Source organism: Pithys albifrons, chromosome 7, assembly GCF_047495875.1.
Source record: "Pithys albifrons albifrons isolate INPA30051 chromosome 7, PitAlb_v1, whole genome shotgun sequence".
Taxonomy (NCBI): domain Eukaryota; kingdom Metazoa; phylum Chordata; class Aves; order Passeriformes; family Thamnophilidae; genus Pithys; species Pithys albifrons.
The window spans coordinates 32593852-32621281 of record NC_092464.1 but is presented as its reverse complement, the minus strand read 5'-3'; the positions used below and the strand labels follow the sequence as shown (position 1 = coordinate 32621281).

The 27430-nt window shown below is 37.6% G+C and overlaps 1 protein-coding gene across 7 annotated transcripts in view; it reads left to right on the top strand.

Moving 5' to 3' along the window:
* The window catches only part of HYCC1 (hyccin PI4KA lipid kinase complex subunit 1), a 38987-nt gene extending 13602 nt beyond the window's left edge, over positions 1–25385 (top strand). For 4 of the 7 annotated variants that reach the window (XM_071560911.1, XM_071560914.1, XM_071560915.1 and 1 more), the window contains exons 2-11: positions 2549–2628; positions 3463–3564; positions 7226–7405; positions 9865–9945; positions 10341–10456; positions 10761–10856; positions 12378–12494; positions 13191–13278; positions 13755–13914; positions 21020–25385. In XM_071560911.1, the coding sequence (XP_071417012.1) occupies positions 2578–2628; positions 3463–3564; positions 7226–7405; positions 9865–9945; positions 10341–10456; positions 10761–10856; positions 12378–12494; positions 13191–13278; positions 13755–13914; positions 21020–21576 (1548 nt within the window). In that variant the 5' untranslated portion in view covers positions 2549–2577 and the 3' untranslated portion in view covers positions 21577–25385. Of the gene's footprint in view, positions 1–2548; positions 2629–3462; positions 3565–7225; positions 7406–9864; positions 9946–10340; positions 10457–10760; positions 10857–12377; positions 12495–13190; positions 13279–13754; positions 13915–19849; positions 20145–21019 lie in introns of all 7 variants that reach the window. The other 3 variants (XM_071560918.1, XM_071560917.1, XM_071560916.1) reach the window with 3 other exon arrangements.
* Positions 25386–27430: the final 2045 nt, after the last annotated feature.

The window sequence follows — 27430 nt, the reverse complement described above, 5'->3', positions numbered from 1 at the left end:
ACAAGTGTATTTTGTTCCTATACTGGAATGAGTTTAAAAATTTGGGGTTTGGTTCATAGTTAGCTTAAATTTCTGCTCCATGTTCTCCTTAGGCTAAACATTTTTTTCTTAGCAAGTAGTACAGGCTTCCAAGCAGATACTTTATGGATTAGGTAAGGGTGCAGTATATGCTTTCTCTTCTCATCCAGCAATTCCCAGAGGATGGGACTTAAGCAGTTTTTGGCTCCTGGTTTTGTTTATTCCAGCTCTGTGACTTTTCCTAGCAAATATCTAATACTGTGGTTTCACAAGGTCAGTTCTGCAGAACTCAAGAGTTCATTCTTCATCCAAGTCCAGCCTCCTTGTACTCAATCCAGATTTCATTTACACACATGCATTCCATGAATTCTACAAAGGCTAGGTAGCTTTAAAGAGCAAGAAAGCCACCAATTGTGAGAATTTCTTTTTAAAGAAAAACTTGTGCATTTGTTGTCTGTGACTTCATTCAAAGCTATGATTTTATATTATTGTGTTAAAGTCTGGAGTGACAGGTATGAAAAACCAAAGCCATTTAAGTAGATGGAGCCATTAGTAAGTTTGCAAGAGAATATGTCACAATTTGTCTTGGCTTGCCCTCCACCAGCTCAATGCACAGCAGCCTTTTTTCCTTCCTCCTATTAAAAGCAGTAAGTTTACTAAGTTCCTGATGTATTTGTGCTGTAATAGTGGGAAAGAATGACCTTCTTGAGGACTTAGTCTCTTCTAAATGAGTCTTGTTTTTGTCAGATAAACTTGCTTGATAACTTATTCAAGTTATACTCTTCATCTTGAAACAAAGCAAAAATTGGTATCGCCGATGTAAGGAGACTTTTATTATTGTATTAGAATAGAGCAAGTCCAGGTGTACAGCTGGCCTTTGTGCCACTGATCACAGCCCGTTGAGGCTGGCACTTGGGACAGTTTCTGTGCCCTGAGATCCAGGGTTCCTGGGGGTTGTTCTTGCTGGGAACAACAGAAGCAAAGGTGGCAGTGACTATGTTGGCCTTTTCTGTGTGTCTTGTCAGCAGGTCCTCTGCCTAATTCAGTCATGGAGCTCTAGTCTTCCTGTTGCTGGTGATATTTCTGCAAAAGCCCATGAACCATTCTGCAGCATTCCTGGTCCTCCTCCATGCTTTGATCCTTCTTGGGATGCTCTGTTCTACTTTATCATGGTCATTGCAGCTGTGTCTGCCCTGACCTTGACATCACTGGCCAGATTTTCCCTGTTTGTAATTATGATGTTTAGCGCAAGTGAGGAAAGGGAGACATGGAAGTCTTTGGTTGCTTATGCTATTACTGTGTATTAAAATGATTCAAGAAGTTGCTGGACATCCTGTTCAGTGTTATTCCTTTTGATATGCATATCTGAATAGCTACTTCCTCACAACCCTGCTTTTGGGCACTTTGAGTAAAACCTTACTTAAGTTTGTTTCCCCCTTTCTCCCTTCACCTTGCTTTAAAGGATTAGAGCGAGCTCTCACTGTTATCATACCTAGTTCTCCCTTCAGATTTCTTAAAATTTTCTTTATATATTCCATTGCAGTCTGGATTTCAGAACAAAGTATTTGTATTTGTGTTACACAAGGCAATTACTCCCTCCCATCTTTTCGCTGCTTACCATTCACTGACAGCCCATACTTTCGGTAGCAGTACTTTAATGTTAAACTGGTGAAGCAAAACTTGAGGGGATATCTTCTATGACTGAACATGTCACCAAGTCAGTGTTAATTTTTTGCTTAGATAAGTATTTAAGTTTGTCACTGGAATCCATGGTCGCAGGTTGGGTAAGCTAACAGCATGCTCTTTTAACTTCCAGTAGTTTTGTGTCTTAATGATATGTTCCTCTTTTGTTTCAGAATAAACTGCTCCAAGGGGCAGTTGGTTTTAAGTCATTTCTTAAAATCGAAGAGAAATCAGAAATTAATTTCAGAAGCCACTCTGCATCTCGTGTTCGAGTCCTAGAGCTCGCAATTTTTGCTCTGTGTGAGACTGGGCAGAACACTGGGCAGGGGAGTCCGCCTTAGGCTCCCTGCTGAGGCAGCAGGCTCATTGTCTTGCAGTTGCCTCGGTGGGGGACGATTGAAAGGTTTTCCATCCACTTTTATTTCAGTGACCTTCTCCAAGTTGGGAACAGCAGTTGACTAGGAACAACCTAAACAGTTGTTTCTCTTCACTGAGTCCATACAGTTTTCTCTCAAGTTTTGTAAGTTGAAAAATAAATTGAAATTGAGACGGTAATATTTCTGTTTTCAAAATGCCATTTCTGCAAATCTTTGACTTACTGAGCTTCCCACACAATACATACTTGGAATTTATTAAACTGCTGTATGTGAAGACTACTGTGTTTAATGCTTCCAAAAGCTTGCATAAGTGAGGTAGAATAAAAGTTCAAAGTAATGTCAGCATGTGAAATGTTAACAAGTAAAAGCATGAAAAAATTCTTTAAATATTCAGTGGGACTTCATTTTGATCATCTGCCTAATGTAATGACTACATAGTTTTCACAAACTGTGTTTGCTTATTCTTTCAGGCTAAAGATTTGGAAACAGATGTTGGAAGATGTTAGCTGTGGATACTGGGGTTGTGGAGGAGTGGTTATCAGAGTTCAAGGTAATACACTTCAGATATTTTGTCAGTAGTGTTGGAATTGCTGCTGGAGCACTATGCAGGAGTCTTTGATTCCTGTAGAAAATGAAAAATAGTAACCCTGGGTTTTGCTTAGGTCATGTGATAAATACAAATGTCTGCTTGAAAAGATTTTTTTTCTTGCCTCTAGGGTGAAACACTTCCTGATACAGAGCAAATTTATATCATAGGTGAATGGTTTTGTTGGTTTGAGTACTAGACTATAGGTTTTGCTCCTGGTCTGCTTAGGTACTGGGAATGTGTCTTTCTATCTGTATAGTGGAGTATGGTCTCCTTTGAAGGACTGCAGGTAAGTACTGTAAGAGCTGTGTAAAGATTAAATGTACAGCTTCCAAAGGGTTGTTGAAAAGATTAGATTTTTACCTTCTTAAGTGCTGGCAGAAACTACGTTTAGTGTTAGAGAAGAGCTGTTTGCATCAACTGGAATTTGTGTTCTTGCTGAGTAAACTGTATGCAATAATAATGTTTGCTACCTGTGTACAATCAGTCTTGAGAACTCCTTGGTATGGATTTGAAAACTGTTAACTTTCGAGGTACTGACATTTCAAGTGAAATTTCAGTGAGGGTTGCACCTCTTGGGTTTTTTATCTGTTTTCTATCCACTGTCATTACATTCTGTATGAAACTGCAAAATGATAGAATGCAGTTTATCTTCTGGCAACGCCCTGAAAATAGCGATTTCTTTATGAAACAAATTTTACTGTGTAGTAAACTCTGATAAACAGTAACTTGCAATGAATTGTTGAAACAGCTGTTTTATTTTAATGATAAAAATTGCTTATAATATTTTTATTTCAGACACTGCCAGAAGCATCCATATCCAGCTATGCTACCAGCTTGAAAGACAAGACTGCTTTGATTTCATCTCTTTATAAAGTAATTCAGGAGCCACAGAGTGAAGTGAGTATATTGGATCTCTCACTCCAAATGTCTGACACAACACTAGCAAAATAAAAATAAGATCTTGCGTGCTAGTTAATTGTGTTCTAACTACATGAACTACAGAACTACATGAAAAATCTCCTTCAAAATATTTGTTCTCAGCAATGACATACTGTCATGGAAAAAAATTTTAAGTTTTGTAACCTCCTGATCATAGTTAAGTTTGTAGATCACACTCATGAGCTTCAGGACTTGGATATAGAATTGAGATATATATATATGTAAAGGAATTGAAATGGTGTTTGACAGAATTCTTTCTGTAATTATCTGAGTGTGGATCTGCAGATGTCAGAAGCTTGTCTATTACAACCTAAGAGAAGAAAGTTAGATAGGTTTGCAGTCCTTTTGTTGCTGCTTAGGTTTTAGGGGTTTTGTTGCTTGAAATACATACAATATAAATACATGGATTTATAGGGTGGATGTACCCTTGCTGAAACAATGGAAAATATGGGAAAAGTTGGGTGAAGGGGGGAAGATTTCCTCAGTACTTGTAGTAGGATAGCTTCCATATGCCACGACTGCCCTTTTTTTAAAGTGTCCAGGTGAATGCAGAATGTCCTGAGCTGGGTTTAGTTCTGTGTTGTTAACTGCATTCACTCATTTTCTGTAATCCAGCAAACCTTGCATGTATTATTTTAAAATTGCACCAGGTCCTTATTTCCTCGTCTGAAAAGACTGAGCAATAAGGCACCCTTCCAAACTTTGAGATTGTGCCCATAATAAAGGTCAGAGTAATAAAGTGCTTTCAGTATATACATTTTTAGAGAGAATGTTCATACTGAAGCTCCCAGATTGTCCAACAAAGAAGAAATGTAATTTTTCCTTGCTTTTCAGAAAGGCATTCTGAGTTATTCCAACTACTGAGTCAAGCCTGTCTGGTCTTCAAAATGCATGTCAACATGTAAATTAATCTGATGAGTCTCCCTGTTGTTAGCCAAATTAATACTTTCATATGGTCTTTGATTTGTTACTGCTATCACTTGGTTTTTCAGGGACCTTAGTAGCAGGGTGCAACTGCAAATTCTGCTTGAAAAGGTTGTTGGGATAATTTCAGAGGCAAAGTATTGAAGATTTTCCTGTTAATGAAACGTTGAATTGAAATGAAAAGCCAGTGCTGCCACTGAGTGTTGTGCTGCCTTGGGAAAAAGTCCTGAAGTCTTTATTTGGATTGTTCTCCAAGCAGCTGTCCCTTTGTTGTAAGGGCTGTTTGGAGCTTTCCACATTGTCAAAATAATTACAAACTAGCAGTTAATAAGGCAAGTAGAATCTTTCAGCTGTTACTTGAGATCTGTTAGCTGCATTGTGTAATGGCAACCTGCTTTACAGAGCAGTGTATGTATTGTTGTTTCTTAATGCAAGGGGGAAGGATTAATGCATGAACAAATACTCCTGAGATTAAAAATGGACAAACAACTCCATCTGTACACTTCTGAATATATGTGCTTCTAATATAATTATCAGTATTGTAAAATTGTGAATTATCTTGCTTTGGGGAATGGATGTTTATTTTTAAGGATTTGAAAAGTATTCATGTAGATTTTCATCTGTAACTGCATTTTCCTGCTCTTCATGTTTGCATTTCATATGGGTTATTTTGGTTTATTTTCCAAAAAATTAATAATCCACTTTTGAGATAAATAAACTGCTTGTTCAATATTCACTTTATGGTAGCTTTGCTATTAAATTCTTTGTTAGTTATTTTTGAGGTTCCTGGGGCACTGCTAGGTGAAAATGTAATTCAATAATAGGAGAGTTTTCAGTAAATGTAAAGATTTGAAGGACTTTGACTCAAAGCCCCAACAGTAATAAATAAATAAATAAATATGCAAGGTTTGTTTTTTCACAGATGAAGATTTTTTGCTTTCTACTTAATACACTGTTGCTGTCCTTTTAGATAAGAGCCATGCAGGCATTTGCATTAGGAAATAGTGCTTGGAATGTGTAACACACTTGGATGAAGTTTAAAAGGAAGAAGCGTGAGATTGCTTGGACATTCTTTTGTTCCAGCATTAAAAAATTTTTCAGTCTAGATAGCTTTTAGAAGTGTTTAGTTAAAATGATATCTTGAAATGGCAGCAATCAGTGCATTTTGATATTAGGTTGTAGCATGTGCTGGCATTTTGAGGAAGAAAATCTGCTTTAGTACTGATTAGGCATTTAAATGTGCTGATACAAAGCTGTCTCAACAGAGATAATGATGTAGACATGGATACCTGTCATAGCTATTTATGTGCCTTTTAAAGTTCAAGCACATCATTCAGAACTCATACTTCATTATGGGAAGCGTGCAAATTGTGAAATATGTAAGCAAATGATGGGAAAAAAGTAAGCTGAAGATGGAAAGCAGTTCTGCTGGTAAAGTTTTCTAGAAGGATCTTTGTTGTTCTCTTGAAACGGATGACTAGTCTACTTGGCATGACTTTTTTGCCTTTAGATTTAAACCTATAGATTTTTCACAGATGATTTTTCCAAAGTGAAGCTCTGTCAGAAGTTAAAGTTTCTCTTTTTTTGAGTGGATGAGATTGTCCCAAATTACTACTTAAAAAACCAAAACCTGCTAAGATCTTTTCAGTTTCAGGAGTAACTTTGGGAGGTAAGAAATGTTGGCTCAAGTGTGTTCAGGAAGAAAAGTTTAGGAAAGCAAGCAGATTGTTATCCTAGCATGATCTCTTGGTGGTTTTGCCGCCTTTGCTGCAATAAAGCGAGGAATCTATAACTGGGATTCTTTTCAGAAAACTTACCCCACTAAAAAAACTGAAGTTGTGACCTAGACAAATAACAGAAGAACTGAGTTTCATCTGCTCTGAAAGTGCTTACTGTTTTCAACAGTATTTGCTACTAGGGTTAGGAAGTCTCTTAATTTCTATACATGGATGCATGATAGTTAACACAATGCTTCATCCTCTACCAGAGGTAGTTGGTAGCACGAGAATGCACATTAAATCAAGATGTACAATGCAGGCTGATTGTTTGATTGTTTATAAGTATTTTTTAACTTGATCTATCTCAATGTATTACTTCCAGTTGAGTGTATTGCATTCAGCTTAACAAATTTGATTCTAAAATTACTCTTGAGTCTTCCCATTTCTGTCTCAGGTGTATAAATACATGGAAATTTCTAGAAGATTTTAATGAGAGTGGGGAAATGACTAAGTTATTGTAATACTTTGAATTTAAGCATTACACAGCTCTTCTCACTAGGTGGGTAAAAGCTTCTAGCAATTTGTGCATATGCTGTTGAACTTCTGAAATCCCAAGACCTTTTGCTCAGGTGCTTTTCCTGTATATTAGAGACAGTGAGAGCATGGTATGAGGTATGGGATAACAAATATCCTTTATTTATGCCTTTGAGGCTTGAAGAAGCAAACAAAAAATGAGTAAAAGCAGCTACTGGAATTCTTTCTTTGCATGGGATGGATGGCTCTACTTTTATCATCCAAAAGTATATTACAGGAATGAAAATTGTGTAATGCGAGTTGGGCAGTTATTGTTTCAGTCACTCCCTAATAAGTAAAATGTGTTTTTTATCAGTTTACAGTTTTATCTAAAGGATTGATCCGGACAAAATTGCTGATTCTTGTAATGTTTTATTCATTCACAATTGTAACTTACATTTCAGCTTCTGGAGCCAGTTTGCCATCAGCTCTTTGAGTTCTATCGCAGTGGTGAGGAACAATTGCTACGGTTTACGCTGCAGTTTCTACCAGAACTGATGTGGTGCTATCTTGCTGTCTCAGCCAGCAGAGATTTGCAGAGCAGTGGGTGCATAGAGGCTCTTCTCCTTGGAGTTTACAACTTGGTTTGTATTTGCATGTAATTATTCAGGCCTAAAATATTCATGTACCTCTGGGGGATACTATAGAATATTTTACTTGGGAATAATTAACAATTTTGTTTCAGAAATGAAGTGATTTGAGTATTAGGTTTTGATTCTTCAAATGGGTGTCTGTGTCAGAAATCTGCTGCAACATGAATTTTTATTCTTTGGTATATGTTTTTCTGCTCTTTCTGTGGTTCTTAATTTTTTTGTTAATTATTTACTGTATGGTTATTAAACTCGTATTCTGCTTGAGAGCTTTACGAGGCACTACTTTTGTAGTGGTTGCCTATATTTCCTGGAGTATTTTGGCTATCTTGACTAAACGCACAAAAAATCACTTTCAACAAATTCTTAGTACTTGACTGCTGAACAGATAACCTAGCTTTGAGAAATTAAAGGTCTCTGTTTCGAAACAGCCTTGACATTTTGAGAGTGGTTTATATGAGAATATCCTGTTTGTTGCTAAATTAATGCTCTGAAGAACAGAATTAATAAGGAACCTATAAGAGCACCATATTTTACTCTTTTTATGGTTATTTTAAAAAAACTTACTTTCCTTGGCACTCTTGTCAGTGTAGTTCGGATCTTTTGGTTGTTTTAGGAAGGCTTTTTGGGAAGTGAAACTGTGATAAACTTCATCTCTTCCCGTTCTGAAAATCTGGCAAAGGCAGCTACTATCCTGCTAGAAATAATCACAACTATCTTTACCGATCAAGTGAAAACATTTTTTTTCACCCAGGAGTCCACTTAAACAGACCTGAGCCCTTATATTCTACTCCTCCTTAGGCAGAGTGTAGGCTTCGTGTGTCTCCTGTGTGCTTAGCTGTACCTGACAAGGAGAACATTCCTGGAAAGCATTTGGTGTGTCTTACGGCTTAAGTCAATTCACTCCTGTGTTTCCTTGATGAAGTAACCTACAATGGTTGGTGGATGTAGCTATAATCACTTGGTTTTTTCCCGAAAGTGATTACATTTATCGTTAAGCTTAAGACCTGTCCAGTAACATCTCTTGGCTATGAACACTTTCTTTCTCAGTGGTAACTTAGTTCTCCATCTCCAGCTGCTTGAGGTCAGAAGAATTAACTGCAGGCTTCTGTAGGACGCTGTAGATCAGTGTGACTTTGGGAAATTTTTTTCCCTTCTGCTTTAAAATGTGTGTGGCTCGGCTTCGCGAACGAAGATTTGGGAAGGGCTGTCCCCACGTGGGTGTGCCCTTCCAGCCTGCGCAGTGGATTTTAGGTGAGGCTCAGCGTGCGCAGAACTGGCCCCACCATTTAAGTCATGAGGTTTGTCTGCCATGGCCGAGCGAGCTTGGACTGTGCCAGTGAAGTCCTCAGGACTAGAGCCTACAGCACCCAGCATTTCCCAGGAGGTCTCCCATCCAAGTACTAATCCGGGGCTGACCCTGCTTAGCTTCCAAGATCTGACGGGATCGGATGTCAGGCAGGCATTTAACTGCCTGCTTTAAAATGTAATGAACGCTTATTCCACAATAATGCTGTGTTACTCATTCTGACTTCTTCCCTTCTGTTGATGTTGTATAAAATTTGTAACTTAATCAAAATTGCATTCTTCTTCAGTATATAAGAACCATGAGTTTAATTATTACTATGTGAAATCAGTCCTTCAGTCTTCCAAGGTATATGGGTGACAGGAGACACTGAAGCTTCTCTCTAGTCAATACTTCTGTCTGTATGAAATCTGCTACTGAAATTTTGACAAGGGAGAAATAAAATCTGGTATGTGGTGTTGGTTACTGGTCATGTCTGCTTTGAATCTTACAAAGTTTATTATTTGAAATACTTCAGTGCTCTTCTGTGGTACATAACCACATCTTGTTTTGCCTTACCCATTAGTCTTCCATTAATTTACAGGAGCGAAAAGTCTGCCAGCATAAAGCTATGGTAGTATCTTTCAAGAAAACAGCTTCTCTAAAGCTTTGCATCCATGCTTCTTTTAATTCCATACTTACAGAGTTAGCAGACTTGGGCTTTTGCAGATGCTGTGCTGTCTGCTGCTGTCAAACCATGTGAGGCTGCAGTCCTTCCAGAGCTGTAGTATTTCCAAAACAAATTACTCATAGAGTCGTTACTTGATGGTTAAATAGTTTTCAGAGCAGAATTATTGAATATTAACCTTCACAATTAGCAAATAGCGTATAATTAAAAAAAAGATAATGCTGATTAAACATATTGAGATTTTCTGTTAGTGCTTTTAAGGTGGATTATGTATGTAAAGTGCACAGGCCCTTTGCTAAGTCATTTGAATAGTTTTCAGAAACAAACTAAATGCACTGATAGAAAGCAAATAGATAATTTCTAGCTTGTAGACTCAAATTGTTAAAATATCCCAACCATTCTCTGTAATAATATCTGACATTTTTGAGTGTCTAGTTTCTGCAGTACACTGTAACCATTGCTATCTTTTGTCTTTCTCAGGAGATAGTTGACAAAGAGGGACATAGCAAAGTGCTGAGTTTCACAATTCCATCTTTGTCCAAACCTTCAGTCTATCATGAAGTAAGTAACATACACAATGTGAAGTTGTTATTGACTGAGAAAGGTAGTATGCTTTGGGGCCCTTTGCTGAGAATAAAAGTGAAAATTAGTTTTAGTATGTTGTATGATGACATAGGAACATGTTTCTTGATACTGCAAACTGGCCTCTGAGGCTTTTGAAGAATAATAACTCCATAGTATCCCTGCACCAACTATGTCTATTTTCGATTCTGAAACCATATATCTTTATCTGGTGTGAAATGACTTCTCAAATCTAAGGCAGCTAAGCAGTCAAATAACCTTAAGCCTGTTGAAAATCTATATACAAATATGGGAATGCTGATTGTTGTATATTTTCACTTGCATTATAGCAAGATTTGGGGTGGGCATATTTTGAGTGATCCTTTTTCCTTTAGCCTTCCAGCATTGGCTCCATAGCTCTCACTGAAGGAGCTTTGTCTCAGCATGGTTTGTCCAGGGTTGTGTACAGTGGACCTCATCCTCAGAGAGAGATGCTGACAGCACAGAACAGGTGAAATTGTATAACAGGATTTTGCTTGAGAGTCAGTAATGGATCTTAACTTCTAATTTTTTGTATGGTTGTAGACTGAAGATACATTGGTGTATGCTGATTTGTGGTGTGGGTTTTTTGTTGTTTTTAAACACATGTAAATGTAGATGCACAAAGACTAGGAGGGCATATTACCCAGTTGTCAATTTTATCAAAATGAAAGACCAAATATGTTTAACTAAGTCTTGCCAATTTTCATGTAAACTTGTTCCCTTTTAAAAAATAAAATCGGTACTGTAATGCTGATGTTTCTTATAAATCCCAGGTTTGAAGTGCTGACTTTCCTTCTGCTCTGTTACAATGCTGCCTTAAGCTACATGCCTGCAATGTCTCTACAGTCATTGTGTCAAATTTGTTCAAGGTAATTTCTGTAGGCTGTTTATACTCAAAATGGCATTTTCAACTTGAAATGCAATCAGTTTGTATTTGTGTTTTTTTTAAATATAAAAATGAACTTTGTGTTCCCAAAGACTGCTTTTAAACTTGACTTCTTTTCATAAGTGTTTACAGATGCATTATTTGCTTTTAAGGTATCTCTTATATAACTTTGTCTTGAGATCTCAAAACTGGGAAAGAATAACCTGACTTATATGCAGGGTAACTTCTCCCCTAAGTGAAGAATTCAAATAAAAGGAACTGTTTGTTCTTAATAACAGTAGTTGTAGTTGTGTTAACTAAAGAAAACCAGAATGTCTTTTAAAAGTGTGGTAAATGTTGCATTGCAAGCTTACTAAATATATTTGGATGCTCTGTAAGTTGAAACTTTATTGGAATTATAGTGTATCTTGAAACTAGAAATAAATCATTTTTTACAGATAAATTGGGTATTTCCAAACTCAGCTGTTGGTTCAAAAAACCAAAATAAGAAGGCTAAAAAAAACCCCCAAAACCCTGAAGCAAAATGTTAAAAAAAAAAAAAAGCCCACCTCAGCTTTAATTACGGTGTCTGTATTTTGATCCATTTCTGTTTTCAAAGAGGAAGAACTGGTAATAAACATGTCTGTCTCTGGATTTTTGAAAGTGGACTTATGCTTAAGGGAAAAATTAGAATGGTCTCCTTCTCCAGGAAACTCAAGAGACTTACAAGTCAACTACAGCACATTTTTTCTAGTCATAGTTCCTTAGTTCCTCACACAACCAAAACATGACAATGGATGCCTGTAAGATTTTCTTCCCTTCAGAGGAGGCAAGAATAATTAATTTTTAAAGCCTCCAAAGACAAGTTCCAGTGGATGCAAGCAAGTCTTTCTACTTCAAGATGTTGAATGTTTGGATACTGAATTATTTAACACTATACAATTTGACTTTTTTTGTAGTTCTTCATTCCTGACTGGTTTTGTCATCCATGTTTCTCTCCTTAGGGAAAATCTCACCCTGACAGCATTTTAGGGATTCAAGGGAATATGTTTTAGAAGCCCAGAATATCTTTCAGTGTCCTGTTTGGATGTGGTAGAATCAATATTCTACTATTTGGCTCTATAAAATAACTTCTTTAGTTGGTTTTAGCAGTCTTGAATTTAGGGGATTTTTTAGAAGATGTACAATGAATGTGCTTTCTTCTAGTAAGGCTATTTCAATTTTTATGTCTTTTCTAAATAATCAAAAGTATCTGTTTCTTCTTATTTACAAACAAGGGTTGTAAATTTGAAAGTTACAGCACCTAATATTTTGTGCTGATCTCCAGTTGTAAATCCAGATTTTTTGCATCTGGGTGGTTACTAAGTCTGTTACCTTACTTTGAAGCTGATGTCATTCTAGACTTTTCAAAGAAAGTAACTCAGGGCTTTTAAAAACTAATCAATGCTGGTGAAGTATTGAAACTATATAAACCACAAAGGCAGTTCTACATTATTTGCTAATGACAAATGAATTATTCCTTTAGAATTTGCGTCTGTGGATACCCTCGCCAACAAGTGAGAAAATACAAGGGAGTCAACAGTAGAATTCCAGTTTCATCTGAATTCATGGTGCAAATGCTAACAGGGATCTATTATGCCTTGTGAGTTGTTTTTTAATATGCATACAAAATAGAAAGTTGTCAGCTTAATTCCTATACTTGTTCAGATATGCTACCTTGGAAGCGTTTAATTTTCTAGTGGGTAGATGCTGTATCCAGAAGTAAGGTCCTCAGGAAGAGACACTTCTCCAACTAGTTGACTGAAGTGACCTGTGTCATACTGGGGGAAGATGGCTAGGACAGCACTTGATAGGTGTAACTGCTGATGTGAAAAAAATATTTTAAAAAACCTTTTTGTCTGCTGTCCACATTTTTGCATGCTTAGTTTTGACATCAGTCTAGTTAAGGAAGCTTTTTTTGTCTCTGAAATGCTGACGTCATCTACCCTTTGATAGCCATGTTAATGTGTGAAGCTTTCTTACTAACTGAAAAAATTAGAAACTAGTAATACAGGGATGCTCCAAAGGTGGAGTAATGTTAATAAATCCTGTCGGAATTTCAAAACATTTCATGGCTAGCTGAACAATAGCTAATAATAAAATGTTTAGACGGCTTGATGCGGCCAATGTAAATAAAACTTTGTCTCCATAGGTGCTACTTCAAAGTTCTATAAATAGTTTGTGTTAGTGAACACAAGTAGTTCAAATCCTCTAAATTGAGCTCTCAAGGAACACTAAATCTGTACAAGTTATGTGACCAAGAAGATTGATCTTACTACATATATATTTACCTTTGCAGTTATAACGGGGAATGGGATCTGGCTCGTAAAGCTATGGATGATGTTTTGTACAGAGCACAGCTTGAACTGTATCCAGAACCTCTGCTGGTAGGTGTTATATTTCAACATTTTGTTGAGTAGAATTTTTAGTCTAGGAAGTGCTTCCTGTGAACACACATGATGCAACATTGTACCTGGAACCCAAATCTGTGCACCTGTGCTTGTGCAAATGGCTCCATGTGTAGGTGTGCACAGGCACAGGTATTTTCAATGTACTTAGTTACTGTGTTGTGTTTCCTAGTGAACAAACTATTTTCAGTAGAACACTTTTAAGTCTTCAGAACTTAAATAACAGTGCAGAAGAACTCTAAAGCAATAGCTGCATCTTTAAGCTGGAAACTTAAAAAAGTGGCAAGTCTTAGTTTTGAGAGCTAATTGCAGCCAGCATTCTTTGTAGTCTGTGCAAAAAAGCTAGTGTGCTTTTTTACCTTAAATTGTTATTGTATATAGTATTCTTGAGGGAGTAAGAATTCTAAAATTTGGATCTTTGTGGTCAAAACTTAAGTATATCTCTTCTGTTCCAGGTTGCTAATGCAATAAAAGCTTCACTGCCTCAGGGTGCCATGAAATCTAGTAAAGAAGGTACAAGATGTATTCAGGTTGAAATTACACCTACTTCATCCAGAATATCAAGAAATGCTGTGACCAGCATGTCTATCCGAGGGCATAGATGGAAAAGGCATGGTAAGAAACACATTTTGCAGTGAATTCTCAGCTTTTTATACATTTGTAAAATAATATTGAGAATTTTGTTATTTCACATCTTCATTGCTTATAGGCAGGTAACATTTGGGAGTGTTTTATGTTCTTGACTGGTGAATGGGAATCTCAATGCAGTTCAGATGGAAGTATATTCTTTATCTCCTTAACTATGTTTAAAAAACCCCGGTGCAACACATACACAAAATTTGTGTTCAAGGGACGTGTACACAGTTCCTGCTTCTTTTAAGAGACTGATGTTCCTGTTTTCTTCTGAAAAGTATTTTCTAGTATCTGGAGCAAAGTAAAAATCTAACAACTTTACCACAGAACCTCATCTGACTTAAATAAAAATGGAATTTAAGGGTAGGGGAATAAATTATTATGTTTTGATGTTGGCATTTAACCTCAATGAACAATTAAGCCTCACACAGCCACTTGCTCATTCCCTGCATTGGGATGGGGGAGAGAATTGGAAAAGTAAGTGAGAAAATTTGCTGAGATAAAGACATTAACAAGGTAAAGCAAAAGGCATGCATGCAAGCAAAGCAAAACAGGGAATTCATTCACCACTTTCCGTGGCAAGCAGGTGTTCAGCCAATCCCTAGGAAAACAGGGCTCCATCACAAATAAGCCTTACTTGAGAAGACAAACGCCATCACTCTGAATAATAAATCCCTGCTCTTCCTCTTTCTTCCCCAGCTTTATATACTGAGCTGATGCCATATGGTATGGAATATCCCTTGGGTCAGTTGGGAGCAGCTGTCTCAGCTCATTGGTGGGGTGGGGTGGGGTGAGAAGCAGAAGGGCCTTGGCTCTGTGCAAGCACAAAGCATTCCCGATTTACCAACACTGTTTCCAGCACAAATCCAAAACACAGCCCCACATGAGCTACTGTGAAAAAGATTACTTCTGTCCAGCCAAAACCTGCACATTTGGGCAAACTAATATAAGGGCTTCCACAAAGCAGAACATAGATCTGGGCTGAGAAGTACAAAAAATGGCACTGAATGTAGTGCAAAAGCAGAAATACTAACAAGGGATTGCATAAGTCTAAATGTTGTATTTCACCACTTATGCCATCTTCAGATGAGAGAAGAGTTGCTGGACCTGTGATCAAAATTGGCAATGTCTTTTTCTCTTGAGGTTGTAATTCTGGTAATAGGCTAAGAGTGTGAGTGTAGATCAGTGCTTTTCTAATAGTTTCAGTGAAAATTTTATAGTACCAATAAAATTTCTGTACAATATGTACTACGTGAGCCTTTGTAGTATATGGACAGTTCAGTTAGAAAGATTTTGCCAAGCTACTTGCCGTTACTGACCAAGAGGTTCAGGTAAGTGTTGAGAAAATAATTTGTAAGTATGCTGGGAGAAGATGACTTTAAAACAATGATATAAATTCCTGAGCAGTAATGGTACATATTGGTGGTAGTAGTGTGAGTAGTAAGGTGCCAGAGAGGGTGAAGAGCAAAGAAAGGAAAAATAACCACATTTCTTTTCAATTGATGAAAAACTGTTTAAAACTGTCAGACAAAGGTGAGGAGCAAAACACCAGTGTCTTTAAGTCTAGTGAGATCCCATAGCAAGTAATTACTGAAATGTCACAGCTGCTAAGGACCATTTTATTTTTCTTTATTTGGCCTTACAGTTATTAAGCATCAATTATGGACCAGATGGAAGAAAACTGTATGATAGTTCAGCTTTTAAATGGATAAATGCCCCCTGAAGCTTGGCAGTTTTGTTAGCTGTTATTTTTGAGTGGTTCTGATGTTTGTTCAGATGAGGTGGTGGAGGGTAATGCAGCTCAGGAATGCTGAACACTAGTTCATCCTGAGAAATTCAAAGTGTATCAAAATGAACATTCCCTTTGTCTTTGTGTTTACAGGAGAAAAAACAGGAGACCAAAATGTTACAGAATCACTATTGCATCCATCCTTATAAGAATGCAAATTTTTCAGGAAATACAGAAATCTAGAAGTTTTAAAACAGTTATTACCTCCTGTCAGGGAGTGAAATTCAAAGAAAAATCTGTGGGACAAGCATGCCATGCAGCAGATAACAGTAAGGTGAAGGGGAAGTAAGAATAAAAGTTGAACTCAGAAATGGGGTGGAATGCTGTTTGTGACTTGAAAAGCCTTTTTAAAGTCAGAGTGGATGGTCTCCCATTTTCAAAATTTCTAATAACCTAATTCAGTGCCCCACAATTCCTTATGAAAGAAAGATGTGAAATACGTCTTCAGGGTCAGCATGCAGAAAGAATAGCAGGACTTGTGCTTATAGATGAGTGTTTGAGTTAAAATAAATACTGGAATTGGTAGAAATTAGATGACAAACCGTGTACCTTCTGAGCATTATTCTCTCTCTCATGGTGTAAGACGAAAAATGTATTTCAGGGTTTATTTTTATTTTCAGTATAATAAAAGTGAGTATAAATTAATTAGGAAGACAGAGAAGACAGCTGAGACATATTTTTATCTTACCCATTTTGTGGCCCAGGAAATCTGATGAAGCAAAGTATCTCTTGGGAAAGCAAGGGCAGCGATTTTCAATCACTGGCTATTTGTGCTAAATAAATAAAGTAGAAGAATTAAAGTGAATCACATTTCCATTGGAGAAGCATAAGCTTTATTTTTTTTCTTGTCTTTTAAAAAAGTCAGTTTACTATAAAAGTTTTTCAGACATTAGATTTTGCTGGCCTTTTCTAGAACTCTACACTGAAGTCAGTTTTGAATAAAGGTTGACTTAACATTGAATCTTCTTGTGATACTGAACCCTGGAAGTTGTTCCTTAAGAGCAGCTACTTAAAAGGATTTTTTACCTTAAATTAGTATTGTGAATTTAGACATCTAAGATAGGTACGTTGAAGGTACCAAAGGTGAAGGTGATTTGTAAAATGGATCATAGTGTTTACAGAGTGAGTTGATACTAGCTGCCACTTAGCAACAAATTATTTAGTACTATTGAATTGCTTACAAATTATAAAACTGCAAAAAGAGGAGCATTAGCTCTTTGTTCAAGCCTTAAGTGGCATTTCCATTTATGTTCACAAATAGAAGAAATACATAGAAATCATACAGAGTGTAAGGAACATAAATACTTCAACGAGTGTTTAATTATGGACGTGAGGGGAAAAAACAAGCAAGCCCTATCAGTGCTTTCCTTATTAAAGTAAAATCTTCCAAATGCCATATAAAAGAGTTGCTTGGGAAAAACTCTAGTGTAGGGGTAGTGTGTGTAAGAGAAATACTCTGATGTAACAGACTAAGAAGAGCTAAGCAGATGTTGGTGAGATACGTAACGCAAGAACAAAGACATCAACTAGCAAAGGACAAGAAGTTACTTTTTTCCCCACTGCAGAGATTGAATTCCCTGTAGTACACAAGGTTTAGAAACATGAATCTTTGAATTTTCCCTGTGGAGAGCATTTTCTTACTTTTTGAAACAGTATTAATTCACAATATAGTTGTAACTTATAAGAATCTGGAATGAATGTTAATTTGGGGGTATCAGCTTGATGCTTTTGTGAATAACTCAAAATGCTAACACTGATGTGCAGCTTGAGCTTGTGGTGGTTAAAATTGAATTACAATCCAAATGGGCAGTTTGCTTGTGCAATCTGAGGTAAATGTTCTAGGCAACCATAATAATAAGGTAGACTGAAATATCTTTTGAATTAAGTCATAGCAGTTAATAATCATGAAATGCCTTTATCAAGATGGGTTGTACTACTCAAAGCTTTCAGAAATGTGACTCCAAATGCATTTTCCTTCAGCTGCTATAGGTATATTTATATTAACATTCAAACTGACATAATAATTCAGTTTTGTCTCTACGCTATTTAACAGTCTCCTTTGTTTTCTCTTTTGTTAAATTGCCTTGTGCACTGGATATTAATCTCTCTCTGTCTCAAAGGTTAGTCCCTCAGAGTTGCACAGCTTGAAGCAGCATTATCGTCAAAACAGAGCACTGCGAAGCTGAAGGTTTGCTTTAGGTGTTTGTAAGAGTTTTAAAATGAGGGTATGCTCTGTAAAGGACATGGATTGTCTAGTCTTATCCTGCCCCTTGACTGTACATGCTATGGTAAACAGTGTTAATGGGAGTTGGGGTACCTAATATCCCATTTTTACTTTAGCTTCCTCCTATAGTTCAGGGGGCTCCCATGGTGTAAAGGAGAGCACTCCAGACTCTGAATCCCAAGGTCAAGTCTCAGTGGGGACTGTTCCCTGGCAGTTCAATGCCTCCCTGCCATCTGATCCCATCAGATCTCGGATGCTCAGCAGGGTCAGCCCCGGGCAGTAACGGGTGCTGTGACAGTCCTGAGGACTTCACTGTCACTGTCCAAGCTTGCTTGACCGTGGTAGATGAACCTTAGGACTTAAACAGTGGAGCCAGTTCTGTGCACGCTGTGCCTCACCTAAAAAAAAAATCCACTGCACAGGCTGGAAGGGCACACCCACGTGGGGAGAGCCCTTCCCAAATCTTCATTTGCAAGTCTGGCCATACATACATACATACATATACATAGTTCAGTTAAACTCAGAGAGAGATGTATTTCTTTTCATTAGAAGTAGTTACTAGCATTTGCCTAAAAGGTATATAGAGATAATTATAATGAGTAAAACTGTTAAATTTTGGGGTTTCTTTTCCTCAGTTCATTATGGTAATGGCTGTTTGGTCATTCCCACAGCTGTGGGAATGCATCAAAGATGGGTAAAGTGCTGATATCACAGCAGGATGTTACATTTAGAAATGCACACCACCAAACAGCAGTAACTGGGTATTTCTTTTAAACAACATCTTTAACAAAAAAAATCTGCCACTGTTTTGCTGAGTTCTGCTGTCTACTCTGAGTCTTCCTTCTTTGGAATTGGTTAGTCAGCGTGTTTCTGCCCTTGATGGGGAAGGGACTGACAGTTAAGCTTTGTTCTCTTCCCTCCTCACTCTAGAACAGCAGGAAGGAGTTTGAAGCTTCCATAGGAGACACACAGGTTCCTCACCCTAGTGAAGTTAGAGCAGTGAGGCCAATCAGAACATTGATCTTTTCATGTCAATAACCTTTTTGTACCTCGTATCATTGTAAATTCCTCTGATTTTGGTCTTGATACTGTCAGTTAAATGTCTGTACCGCCAGCTTGTGTCATGTGCAGTAGCAAACAGGTGGGATAGTCTGGGTGTTCCTTACTTAATCCTTGGGTCTGAATGAGCTGTGTTATGAATAAAACACAAGGATTCAGTTGAGCTTTATTCTGAGCTGTGCTTTTAGTACATTTTTAGGCTTGTCAAGTTTGTGGCCATAGTGTTTGCATATAACTCATACATATCCGTATAGTGTATAATGTAGTTCTCACTCTTCTTCAGTTCTTTTTCTGTGGTATATAGAAATCTCTTTCTGCTTGAAAGAAATTTTTTGAAGTGAAGAAAGAAAATGGAAATCAAAGTGTGCTTGAATTGGTTTAGTCATTTCACTGCTGGTTTTCAGGCTAACCGCAGTGCAATATGATGACATTGTATGTGTAGAATTTCTAGTCTTGTATGATAATACATGAAGTTGACATGCCATTTCATTGTAAAAATAAGCTTCCCCTTAGCATGGTGATGCAGGGAATATAGTCTTAAAGGTGAATTATGGACTGTTCTTTGATTTCTGATAAATCTGTTTCATGACCCTCAATAATTTCAATTTTGCAAGATCAGGCATTGGCCTTTTCAGTATGTGGTGCAGGCCGATAATTGGAAGATTGAAGACTGCAATTTTAGAAATAAAGCAAAATTCCATACTTGCTAATGTTGCTAATTAACAAGAGGTTAATGTGTGTACATCTGCTTTAATTTATAATGCTTAAGTCATCTGTATTGGCTTTTGTTTCATGTTTTGTTTCAGACATCTTTTGTTTTTTTTCTTATCCATCTTTAATTCTAGAACAACCAGAGAATGGTAATGATGCTACTGAATTGGGCAACTTTATCATACCTGAGATTAGTGTCACAAGTGTGGCTGGAGAGAGGACCGGGAATGGGGAAAAGAGCAGAGCACTAGCAGAAAATGATGTTCAGCATTTACAGGGAGTACAGGAAACAGCTACAGATCCTAGAACTGACAGCAAAGGCATGCCAGAAATCAGGAGGCAAAAATCTGTAAGAAAAATGATGGAGGATGGAATAAACTCATCTGGCAGAGTGCAGTTTTAGCAGAGCACTTGTAGCTGCACTCTAAGGTACCGCTTTTGATTGAAAGGGTCACTGCTGCATGTTTCAAGAATTAAAGTATGCAGTTAATATATTTGCATGTGTAATAACACAATTGCATGTATTGCACACAGCTTCGTCTGTGCCACAGACAATGACATACTTACAAGTAGATTTATTTAATCTGGAGAAAATACACTGAGAGTCAACATACATTTGAATTTATTAAAGATATTTGTAGAGTTTTATAAAATCCAGTGATCAATGGTATGGAAAATCCATGAAAATGGATGTGAAAAGTATTTTGCCATGTACCTCAGATTGCCCAAATTCAGTCTTTCACAGTAGTTCTCATATTGTGCTTCAGTTTCCAACTCATACCACCAGACCTGTGATGCAGAAAGTGACCTTTCAGTCCTAAAGCATTCTTGGGTTGCTAAACATGCAGGTACAATAATGGGTGTCCTGGGGCATTGATCACATACCTCTGTAATTAACAAGCTTTGCCAAATCATGTAGTGAATTTGTTGCTCAAAATCAGATTTACACCTTTTTTTTTTTGTTCCGTGCAGTACCTTCTAATCTCTAAATTTCTAATTTCCTGCATGAATTAACAAGTCTGCATTTCTCCCCCCCCCCCCCCCCCCCCCGCCCCAAAATCACAACAGAATGAGATTGGGGGCATGCCTTTTGATCTAGTTAATGTGGCAATATTTGCTGTAACTTATATCCTAATGAATCTTAATTCCAAAATGTCATGGAATAGGTAAGTGTTTTTTCTTCTGTTCTCTGCTCTGTTGCTTTATGGCTTCGTGCTTGTAAATACCAAAATTGAGTAATATGTAAAATCACTAAATGTGAGAAAGTCAATTGCTAATTCTTTATTTCTGTTTCTACCATGTAGATAATTCTGACTTAGGAATTCAAGAAGAACTGATAGAAGTATCTGAAACTGATGAAGGGTTTTACTCTACGGCTACTTCTAGTACAAGTCAGCCTGCCCTGTCTAACAGCAGCAACACGAGCAGCAAGAACCTTCTAGGGAAGAGCCAGCGAAGGTCTGCGGGAAGCAAAGCTGGGGGAAAAGAAAAAGAAGGAGAAACCTGCAGAGAACACTTATCACGAAAACAAACTCAGAGAGCCATGAGTGAGAATCTAGAGCTTGTCTCTCTGAAGAGACTGACACTGACAACTAGCCAGTCCCTGCCGAAGCCTGGCAGCCATAGTCTGGCCAGAACAACCACTACTGTGTTCAGTAAATCCTTTGAACAGGTCAGCGGTGTCACAGTTCCAAATAATCGTGGTGGTGTCTCTGGTACAGGGGCAAACAGGTTTTCAGCTTGCAGCCTTCAGGAGGAAAAACTGATATATGGAACAGAAAGAACAGATCTTCCAATTTTAGGTAAACAACCTAACCAGCAGCGACCTCCAAGTATTAGCATAACTTTGTCAACAGATTGATATGAAATTGGCCATTATTAAATTGTTGAGAATTTGTCCTGATATTGGTACATTAAGCTACTTAATATGCTATGCATTACTTCCTTAAACCTCAAGCCTGTAAATTCTTACTTGGCTCACACTTGACAGTAATAGTGAATTGACAACAGTTGTAATTACTTTGAATCAACTTCTGATAGTTTGAAAAGTTCCTCTTTCTGCAGCTTCATGAGAAGTTCACACCTTCACCAGTTGAACAAGCATTGATTAGTTGTTTGGCCACTGACCAAGGTGTGTGGCTTCTTGTAGATGTGCAGTGTGGGAACAAATAGAGCCTCTCTCCCAGATTCTGCTTTTTCACTACCACTTGGCATAGGCAAAACAGCAAGTACTTTTTTTTTTAGGAGGAGACTTGGAATATTGTCATGAAGTTTTGGAACAGCATTGTAAGAACAAACATTCTCTTACATTAGATATCAGAAAGCTGTGCTTACATGTAAGGTTAGAACTAGAAGGATCACTTTGGTGTTTGATGTTACAGTTAGTTTTGTAATGGTGATTAGTACATGTTGCAATGTTTATACTTTTTTATGAGTCCAATTTATAAATGCATTTTGGTTTTCCTACATGTCTTCAAAACTGGGTCAGAAGTCATACAGCAGCAGTACTTGTGGATGGGAGTTATTATCAGTTGCTATAGTAGTCACTCTTTAGACTTAAAATTATGTGACAGACTCTGTCTTCCTTTAGGATTCTTAAATCAATTGCAAAGCTACTCATTGAAAAGTTCATCATCAGTATTTTTATTATTTATAGGGAAGAGATGTGCTTGTGTATCAATGTTATGTAGGAAATATGAGCCCTTTGCACTGACTCAAGCAAATCACAAGTGTGAATGTGTTTAACATGAACTTTTGTACTTGAGACTAAGAAAATACTACCAAAGGATGTGTACTTTCAGTAACTTGCAAGCACAAAGGGAAATGAAAATGTAAATATAACTAGCACTGTAATTCCTAGTCTTTTATATCTATTATTTTTCTAGTTGGAAATTCTAAACCAGCAGCCTGTTCAAGGTTACCTAATCCTTAACCTTCAGTGAGTTATTTTGATACTAATTTTTATAATGTTAGGATTTTAATTAAAAAGCTACATTAAAACTTCTTGTGCAGAAATTTGAAGCAGTAGCTGACAAAACCACTCCAGTAGTAGTGATTAGGTAATAAACAGACTATTATGAGCAGAGAAATATGATGAAGATCTAAGGTCACTCCCAGCTGTCCAGATTTCTGCAGCTCTTAATCCATTATTGTCAAGAACCTTGTAAGGAAACAAACACTAAAATTCTGTTAGACTTTCCCATTTGCCTGGAAATCAGTTTAGATATTCCTTTTTGACATAAACTGATGCACAAATAACCTTTAAGCAGTTAATATTATTCAGTTTTATAGCAACTAATAAGCTGATTAATTAATGAAAAGAGATAGGAGACATAGTTGATAGGGACAAGTGAATTGTATAACTGTACTAATAAGACTGCAGACTAGATGTGTACATTCCTTAAAATTCACCAAAGTATGTAGAAAAACTGCATCACTGTAGGTGTTTGTCTTCACCTGAAAGCTTGAGTTTAAGGGAAAATCCCACACCTTTTCATTCTTCCGTTTGTTGTGTGACACTGTCCTATTCTAGCAGCATAGTATTTCACCTTTTTACAGTGACATGCTTTCTTAATTGTACATGAAAACTTAATTCCGAAGGTATAAACTACAACTTTGCCCTGTTTAGTTTTTAATACTTTGGCTAGTGAAAGAAACTGGTTCTTTGAGGTGGTATGGTTTGTAAATACTTTGTACAACAGAAATTTTTGCCTCTTTTTTTTAAAGGTTTTTCTGCAATGCACATTAGACAGCACGTTTGGTTCAGATTGGCTAATACATGTGGCTGTTGGAGCAGGCACAGCCACGAGCAACAGGAGGGTGTTGGGCAGCCGAGTAGGCATTGGCTTGCACTGCACACACTGGATGCAGAGCTCTTCCTTCCTTTGAAACTCATTCTAGATGTCACAAAGAAATAACCTTGGAGAACTCACAGCAGCCTCCTGATCTGCTTTTGCAGTGTAGGTCTGAAGAATACTTTGGAAAAATTTTGCTGTAATTTGAGACTTAAAATATAATAGATAAATAAAAGTGCAATAGACAAATATTTGTTGTGATGGTATTAGTTGTGAGTTAGTGTTTAGGGACTGGACTTTTGAAGTAATTTTACTGGTTTTGGTTTGTTTCATTCATTTCATAATGGACTACCATGGAGGTAACAAACAATCCTTCAAGCTGGATGTTGGTATAAAAGATATTTATTATAATGGGAAGATTTAATCCCTTTAGCTCTAAATAATTAGGATTTTGTAGGATCTAAAATGCCATACAATGTAGATATGTAAACACAGTGTTTACAATACTGTTGGCTACAAGTCAAATGGTGTTGAAATAAGGGTAGTTTATCCTTTTATCCAGCTTACCTGGCTTTGAACTCTAAACACAGGCTCATATTGGTACAACTGAAATAACTAAAGCTTCATACTTTAAAAACAAATAATAAAAGGAAAGGTTCTTTGTACTATAGGCTGCTCTTTCCATACACATGTGGCTTCATATAAATATGTATTGGTCTCTAGAGCAGTTTACACAGTGAGCATGTTTTTGTGAGCTGACATCAGACCTTGATACTGATCAAACCTAAAGAATTATATGAGTACCAAAACTTTCAGTTGTGCTTCTTTCTTTTCTTAAAAATGGAAAAGATAAAAAAGACAGGATAGGGGAGAGGGATGGGGAGAAAGTAGAGCAGGAAACAGATATTTCTAAATAAATCTCTTTTCATGGTATTTCTAAAATTGTCAAACTCTGGGGACATGGGCATTGTCTGATCACTTTAGACTGTTGAATGGAAAATGTATGTTAAAGAAGTAGTTGTCTTCTAACAGTGCAAGGAAAACCTATTAAGACTCCCCGTATTATGATCTGCCTGGGAGTGGGCAATTCTTATGAATACCTTCTGAACATAGACAGCTGCAACATCCTGCAGGAAGAATGTTATGTAGGAGTGAATCATCTCAAATTGTAATAAGTTGTTGCAGTGCTATTTATAACTGACCTTACTGTTTTAAATCAGAGGGCACTGTTTCCAAGGATGGCTTTGAACAGCAACACTTTCAAAATTCTGTTGAAACTGAGAAGAATTTTTGTTGTGAGAATCTGTAACATTTGTGCACAAAGCCTATGGCCTGTAACCACTTGTAGAGCTGCAGTGACTTTTCTGAATGGATTGGAGTGTCTTTAATTGCCTTGATTACCTAACAAATTTGAAAGGTACAGAAATACATAGCTATTTTAGCCTCACTTCTAAGGTTTCCTGTAAGGATTCTAGAAATTTCTAACTTAATTGTTCAATACCTTTTGTCAGTATTTGTGGCTTACCGTGCTGTGTGCAGGTGTGTAATATACATTGCCTTTTGTATTTGTATAATTCTACTTCTAAGACTAGATGTGTACATTCCTTAATATTCACTGAAGTCTGTGGAATATCTGCCTCAGTCTATAGATGTCTGTCTTCACAAGAGAACCTGAATTTAAATGACTGCCACACTTTGTCTCATTGTTCAGCTCATTATGTGACACTGTTCTTTGTTTTAGTAACACACTGTTTCACCTTTTTTGCAGTGAAGTGTTCTCCTTCATGTAAACTTACATTCCTAATGAATAAACAAGGTTGTCTTTTTAGTGTTTAATAATTTTGGCAGTAAAATAAATTGGTTTTTTGAAGCTGTATGTTTTTGTAAATACTTTGTACAGCAGAACATTTTGCCTCTTTTACAGACTTTGTTGAAATACACATTACCTAGCAATATATTTGTACAACTTTCGTAATACACATCTGAAAGTCACAGTGAGGCTGACTGCATTACTTAAAATATGCTTAGTACCCTTTTTACAGACTGTTGGCTCTCCAAATGCAGCCCTGTCAGGTAGGACACCATGGCTGAGAAACACTGACAGGTGAGGTTGAGCAGATGAGCTGTAAAGCGGTAGAAGCAGATGATCCTGTCAGTAATGTGGCACTTCTTGGGCAGCTTGGTACTTTGGTGGTCTTAATATAACAGCCATTGATACACAGCCATGATCTGCAATGTGTCTTTATCACTAAATTTTTTATGCTGCAATCACTGTGTGAGCTGATGGTGATCTGGAGGATGTTATCAGTCTTTGCTGTAAGGATGGGGGTGGCTGGCTCATGATTCCCTTCTTCATGGAAACCCCCAGGGCTGCTTCTGTCTGGCCTCTGCCTGTTGCCTGAGGTTTTTTTCCCAGGAGCAGGAGTTGGTGCTGCCCTTTAAACTTCCTGAGATTCATGTATTGGCACATACCTCCTGCCCACTGGTGTTCTTGTGAATGACAGTGCAACCCTCTGGGCTTTCAGCCTCTCCTCCTGGTCAAACATGCTGAGGGGTGAGCTCTGTCCCATCCTTCATTAACGGAGATATTAAATTGTCCTGCTGTGGGTCTCGACCCCTGGAGTTCACCAGTAAGGCCAGGTGTCCAGCTGGCCTTTGTGCCACTGGTCACAGCCCTCTGAGCCTGGAACTGGAGATCCAGCACTCCTGGGGGATGCTTTTGCTGGTAACAACAGAAGAAAAGGTGGCCTCGACTATGTTCTGTCAAGGTCCTCTGCCCCACTCAGCTGTGGAGCCTTATTTTTCCCTAGTCTTCGTGTTGCTGATTTTCTCTCCAGTAAAGCTTTTTTGTTCCCCTTCATCTCCCTTGCCAGATTCTACTTTTGGGCTTTGGCTTTCCTAACGCCATCTGTGCATGTTTGAATGGTGCATTTCCCTAGGTCCCCTGCTCTTGCTTCCACCTTCTCTATGCTGCTTTATGTTTTGCATGCTTCTTTTTCTTGTTTAGTCAAGAGCTCCATAGTCATGTATCCATGCCTCCTGGCACCCCTAGTTTCTTGGATGTAGCCATAGACTGTTCTTGAGCCTGGAGGATACAGTTATTAAACATCAGCAGCTTTCCTGGGCCCCTTCTCACTAGCATGGTCTCCATGGGCATCTACAGAGCAGATTCCTGTGCAAGGCAAGTTCTGTTGTGTAGGTCCAGTGTTGTGATCCTGCATTTTGTTTTAAGTTTTTTTTCTTTTCCCCCTATAAATGTAGTCTCTGGTGCAATGCTGTAGAAAAACCTGTATGAATGTAAGAGCTGTAGTAGATGGCACCAGTGGGAGATGTCACTGTGCATAGTTTCACTTTTTTCAATGTCAGTCTTTAACCTTTTGAATTGGCAACACTCAATTTCCTTTCAATCTAAGTAGGTGAGATAAGAAATCTGAACATTGAAGAAGGTAGAAGTTTTCCTTTGCAAAAGGTACAAATTAGAGTTGATGTGATTGTCCTATGAATGTGTAGGATTTGCAGTTTCAGTTAGAGTGAGTGAAAGGCAGAAATTAGAATGGGCTCTTATGTAATTTCAGGCTGAAATACCTATTGATTAGTGAAATACAATGTGAATTTGAATACCTCTTCCCAAAATGGGGTACTCCGAAGTACAGCCCTTAACTGGAGGATAGCAGCGGAGAGCCTGCTGGACAATTCACAAGGAAGGGACTAGGTGAAGCTATTACAGACAATTAGTAACCAGTTACAGGAATTACATTTGTTCCTACAGACTTCACAGCTGATTGCCTGCATTGAGCTTGTAATAATTATTTTTCATGTTTTATGTTAATCTAGCTCTGTATTAAAGATGACTTCAGTATGGGGGTTTTCTCCCAACCCACAGCTGCCAGATAATAAGTACATCTGCTAATTCAGGATAGT